This window comes from Bradysia coprophila, unplaced genomic scaffold, assembly GCF_014529535.1.
Source record: "Bradysia coprophila strain Holo2 unplaced genomic scaffold, BU_Bcop_v1 contig_70, whole genome shotgun sequence".
NCBI lineage: Eukaryota > Metazoa > Arthropoda > Insecta > Diptera > Sciaridae > Bradysia > Bradysia coprophila.
In genome coordinates, this window is record NW_023503941.1 from 5,508,731 (window position 1) to 5,514,730 (window position 6,000).

General features: G+C 37.6%; 1 protein-coding gene across 1 annotated transcript; it reads right to left on the reverse strand.

Annotated features, from left to right (window-relative positions):
- Positions 1-1,098: 1,098 nt before the first annotated feature.
- Positions 1,099-2,519, reverse strand: LOC119083556. The gene is made up of 2 exons (XM_037193274.1): positions 2,364-2,519; positions 1,099-2,301 (listed from the first exon to the last, which is right to left on the reverse strand). Exons 1-2 carry the CDS (start codon positions 2,425-2,427, stop codon positions 1,211-1,213), a joined length of 1,155 nt encoding a protein of 384 aa, XP_037049169.1. The 5' UTR covers positions 2,428-2,519; the 3' UTR covers positions 1,099-1,210.
- Between the last annotated feature and the right edge of the window lie 3,481 nt (positions 2,520-6,000).

Consider the following 6,000-nt stretch of genomic DNA (forward strand, 5'->3'; position numbering starts at 1 on the left):
GAACTATCGGTTATCAGATAACAGATAATTATTATTTGCCTGGTGTCGATATGCTCATTGTGGCTTTGCAATTTTGAATGTCAATCCAGCTCGGAACTACCAACTACCAAAGCTACCAACTACCAAATTTTCGATTTATAAATAGGCGAGCATGTAGAATAATTTCGTCAGTCGGTGCGTAGTTCTCGAATAGTAAACATCTCTTCCCCAAAAATTACGTTTGGAAGTCAATAGGTTATGGAATTTGTTTATGTACTGTCCGTTTGACAAACGGATCGCCACGGTTCAGCAGTGGGTTTCGAACTTTTGTTTTTTACACGTTGGCACACGTGCTCTTGTCAGATTCAAGATTGTTTTTACGAAGGTTACGCTGATTATACTTTGTGAAAAAGGCCAATACCTTGCAAATATGTCACATCTTGGACACTGCAATATCTGCAACATGAAAAAACTAAATGTTCGAAACCCACTGAAACCCCGTGCTTCCATCTACGTAATATACACATACTAGATGAGCCAATCTTAATCTATTATAGCCTTGGTAGTCCAACTACCAACTACCAAATTTTCGAATTGCAATGTTAACTGTGAGCTATCGGTGATCAGATAACAAATAATTATTATTTGCCTGGTGTCGATATGCTCATGGTGGCTTTGCAATTTTGAATGTTAATCCAGCTCGAAACTACCAACCACCAAAAATACCAACTACCGACTGAGAGCTACCAAAACTTCCAAATTTGTGGAACAGACAGACGGACACACAGACAGACAGACAGACAGACAAACCGGCCATAATAGGGTATTTTTTCTAGAAGAAAAAAGACCTAAAAATGAATTTTCGTTTGTGCTGTGTGATTAACCTTATCTTCTCCACTCAGAATGACGTTTTATTGACGCTTGGTCTCATGACAATTCAGCGGAAAAAGTGTCTATTTTCTACCATCTTGTTTTGACAGGGGAAAAAATGGAGATTTTCTTCCTCGAACTGTTTGTGTTTTAAAAAATTGATTTTTTTTTTGTTTCGTAGAGAAGAACGATTAATCGCACATTATTATGAAAAGCGGTGTGTTCACCTCTGTAAGAAAATACAAAAAATCCAACTCGCCAAACAAATATCTATTTAATCAAGCGAAAAATGATCTTTAAGATTCATTTATCTGCACACTAATTGAATTTCCTTTGTCTTTGATCAATAAAAATTTGTTGACTATGGAGCTGCCGTTGTCAACGTGGCTGGGTCTGGAGTGGTCGTTGTAAGCTGTTCATAGCAATAATTTTCAACTGGTGCTGGACAAATGTATTTCTTGCTGCAACTACGCGTATCGGGATTGAAACGTGTACCTTCCGGACAATAGCGTATTTCGTAGGTCAGCTCGTAAATTCCGACTTGTTGGGCTTCATCTCGGCATTCAATGTAGCTGTCACATTCGTCTGACTTATAATTGAAGTATTTACCAGGACCGTTGCTGCAGGCATCTTTTGAACAGGTTTCATTCGGATCGTAATTGTTGTAGCATCGTCCCAAATTAGGGGAAAAGAACGTGTCGACGGGACAATCGTTTCTCAAAATAATTTGCCTTTTTTCGTAGTTGTTGTCATAATATTCGCAACTTATATAAGATGCAGCGTCGCTGACATATGGGTTAGGAATCAAGGGATTGAGTAGGTTATATGTACCACATGGATCGATGCCACCATGTGGATCAATTCCGTCACAATTGTAAAACGAGTCACATTTTTGTAGGAACGGATTGAATTTGGTACTTTCCGGACAAGTCACTATTTCCGGAAATAGTAGTGACCCACCATACCCTAGACGGGTATTATATTTCGAACATCGTACGAAAGTTGTGCAATCATTCCCATTGGCATCCTCAAATTCCCCTTCCACAGAGCACTCATAAGTCGAACATTTGTTGTTACTGTTACATCCCCTTTGGGGATTGAATGACGCTCCGGCATAACATACCTCGGTTACTGCTTGTGGAAGTACTAAGCTTTCACCATTGTTGTAGACGGACGATGTCTGACAGTAAAAGTATTCTGAACAATCAAGGGAATATTTGTCGGGTATGCGATCGTAGTCAAAGTCTTCGCAAGGGTTCGTAATGTATGGTATAGTTCTCGTGGCACAATCGTAGGTACTGAAACATCCTTTCAACTCGGGCGAGAAATATGTATCACCAGTGCACTGGTGAGATGCGACATCTAGATTGGTATTACAACTGAAGAATGATTTGCAATCATCGGAATCGGGGTCTGGAAATAGTCCCCTTTCTGTGCATGTGAGTGCAGAGGCTGTGAACAGCAAAGGTTAAAATTAATTTTAATTCAAAGTACCTACAACAGGCGAAAATTACCTTGAGCCGTGACGCTAAGAAAAGCGAATGCTACAGCAGCACAACGCATTGTCTTCTCGTTCATGGATACTCGCTGAATACAATAATTTCGAAGAGTGAAGAAACTCTGCCGATATATTCGGTCGAACTATTACTGTCGAGCCTCAACCTAACAGTCTTTTTATAATGCGGAGACTAGATCTACTTTTGGATTGATGATGTCAACTCTGCATATTTAACGCAATGGGGTATGCTCATGGTATATTTTCGATTTATCAGTTTTGAATACAGTTGGAAAATATGTGACTTCTGTCATTCATAAATAATGACTTCTCCTGCAAAATGACGTCATTTATCACGACCTATTACATATACACAGGCAGGAGTGTGGCTTTGGCGAAGGTTCTGTAATTCATAGGAAAACACAGTTCGGATATAGACTAAGGTTAGCTCGTTTGGTATGTGCTTATTGAGGGATTCTTTTGAAAAACATCCTACCGAAATCGGACGTTTTCTATTGGAATATTTGCCTAGAAAGGACTTCGACCCTAGAAGTCAAAACCACTTTCAAAAAAAATCTTCGAAGCTTGTGTGGCTGGTGAAAGCAAAGTATCTAAACACTGAAGGTATCGCAGACCCTCAGGTAATAGCAAGAAATACGGATCCCGACTTTCCGGTGAATATAAGATTGATTATGTTGCATCTCTGATGTTTGACGTAATAATGTTGTCAATGTTGTCGCATGTGGCAGATAAATTTTCTTGCTGGTCTGTTCCTGAGCATTTGCCACTTTGCGACGCAGATTTTTTTGGTAAAATTTTGGTTGTTTCCAGTCAAATTTTTTTTGGTAAAAATTATTTGGCAGATGATGAGAAAAACTAAGCCAGCTTGTTTGAACTAAAATGGGGTGTAAAATTTAATTTTTGCGTAACGACGCTGAAAGCGTCAACTCTAGCAATATCATTCATTTTAGAAATTGTACTTCAAAGACTGCGTCACACTTTTCTCGAAGAGATTTTTTTTGGGATATCAGTCGTTTTAGAAGTTTTAGAACACTGCTTTTAATAACAGTTTATAACAGAAATTCGAAAATTTGACAAAATTCGAAAATTTGACGAAATTTGAAGATTTGACGAAATACGAAAATTTGACGAAATTCGAAAATTTGACGAAATTCGAAAATTTGTCAAAATTGGAAAACTTGACGAAATTTGAAAATTTTACGAAATTTAACGAAAATCGAAAATTTGACGAAATTCGAAAATTTAACGAAAATCGAAAATTTGACAAAAATCGAAAATTTGACGAAATTTGAAAATTTGACGAAATTCGAAAATTTGACAAAATTGGAAAACTTGACGAAATTTGAAAATTTTACGAAATTTAACGAAAATCGAAAATTTGACGAAATTCGAAAATTTAACGAAAATCGAAAATTTGACGAAATTTAACGAAAATCGAAAATTTGACGAAATTCGAAAATTTGACGAAAACCGAAAATTTGACGAAGAAAGTAACTATCTATCTTTCATAACCCAAAAAAATATTAGTCCTTTCATTCTACGCTCGAGTAGCTCAAAATTTGGTCACTCTAATCACTCTAGCTCAAACGAATCTGACCCGATTTTTTTAATTATTTTTTTGTTCGAATCGTGTTACAAATACCTTTCATTTGATGGGTCGCACGCCTCTGTAGGTTTCAATACAGCTAAGCTACAGCCGAAAACGCGTTCCCGACCCTCGAAAACCACACTCAGAAACCACTTCGAGGCCAATAAAATAAAATTCTGGTTTTTCCTGGGGTAATAGCGTATCACAATTTCATTTTTATGTCCATCCTGAGGTTCCTGCAAAATTTCATGGAGATTGGCTGACTAGTTTCCGAGATCGTCCGTCGATAGATAGATAGATAGACAGATAGATAGATAGACAGATAGATAGACAGATAGATAGACAGATAGATAGAAACATACAGAGTAAGTTGAAAGATTTTGATTGTTTGGGAAAAGTTAATTTGATGTATTTTCTATGAAAAGTGCCAATTTCAAAACGATGTATCTCCGGTAATTTTAAAGCTACATAGTCGAGTGATAGCTCGTTTTGCTCGTATTTGAAGCGCGAATAAGATACAGGCCAAAGAAAGAACCTTAAATTCTCGCCTATATATAGTTGCCGCATCTCAAAAAAATTTCTTCGTTCTTTTTTTGGAAGTTAGACTGCGTCAAGTCCTCCGCTAACGCTCCGGACATGATTATTGTGAATGACGCGGCGCGAGATTCCTAGCAACCGACCAACGACATCTCTATTGTTCCTTTACTTAGTGCTTCTAATTTTCTTCTAATAATAAAGTCTGTTGCTGTAAAGTTTCAATAGGGAAGAGACTGTATCTTTCAAAGGTTGAAGGCGCTGAAAAGATGAAGTCTGTTGATGGCCTGCCTCGGATCAATAAAATTCACACCAAAAATCCACTTTTCATCTATTTATCCCTAGTTATGTCAAAAACTATTTCTCAAGTGCTCTGTCACTTGCTTTTGTTTTGAACGATGGTGTAATAAAATCTGTAAATGGATTGAGTTGAGTTGAAAACTAAATAATTTTGACGTTTGTTGGATGAAATCGCATACCTTTTGTTGACAGTTTATGAATTCTACAAACACTCTCTAGCAAACACACTTCGTTTTGACGCTGTCAAAATACCACCTTGTTTGTGTGTTTGTAGAATCGTCCGCAGTTAACTAGTTTCTAATTTTACATGTGAAATGCAAAGGCTACGTTGCATTTTCACCACCTTTAAGAATGTAGTTAGGTTACTAGAGAGGGTACCAGTTCTACTATTATAAGAACGTGTACACAATGTACTGCCATCTTCTGGCAGTACCTTTGCAAATGCACGAGTGAATGCGAATCTCCCAACAAATTTCACCCAAATAATATGGAGCATAACTTACTACAAAGCTCACACACTTAATATTGAAACGGTTGTTAAAACATTTGCGCGACCTTGATACGGGCAAGCCGAAAATATTTACTTTTATTGGGAATATGGCAAATAACACGTCAACTCTCTATTCACTTTTAGAATTTGTTACAAAAATGATATCGAATACACGTTTGCTTGAAAAGATGTATTTTTGTTGCAGAATATTTTCGGCTGTGGAACATATTTAAACGAAAGCCAATTCTAGTTGATGTCTTTAGCGCAAACAATACGAGGAGCGGAATGGAAGTTTTGCTATGCAAGTGCACTGGTTTGTATAGATTTTCCATGCACACGGATTCGGAGTTAACTCTCTTCTGCCTCTCTCTGCTATTTTTGTTGTCTGGGGGTCGATACACATGCACTCCTTTCTAAAGGATTCAAGGTTCTGAAAGAACAGGTTAAGACACTCTAGGCTGTAAACTTTTGGGAGGTCACACAGATCGACATTTTATTAGATACGCGGGAAAACACCACGTCCGATGATTTTACATACAAAAATATTTTACCACATCATCACAGCGACGACAATCATCAGAGTAGGTGAATTTTTGTATGAAATCCGCCATTTTATCATCAAGTGTGGTGTGTCACCCGCGTACCTGTATCTGAGCGACCTCCCCAAAGTTTACAGCCTTGGGGCTCGTTCACGAACTAAAAATTCGTTACCCAAAGTGAAGA

Bases quoted from the DNA above. Each gene is read 5' to 3' on its own strand.
- LOC119083556 (XM_037193274.1), bottom strand. From the start codon at position 2,427: ATGAACGAGAAGACAATGCGTTGTGCTGCTGTAGCATTCGCTTTTCTT. The intron at 2,302-2,363 runs GTAATTTTCGCC...TGCTGTTCACAG, and splicing joins TCTTAGCGTCACGGCTCAAG to CCTCTGCACTCACATGCACA.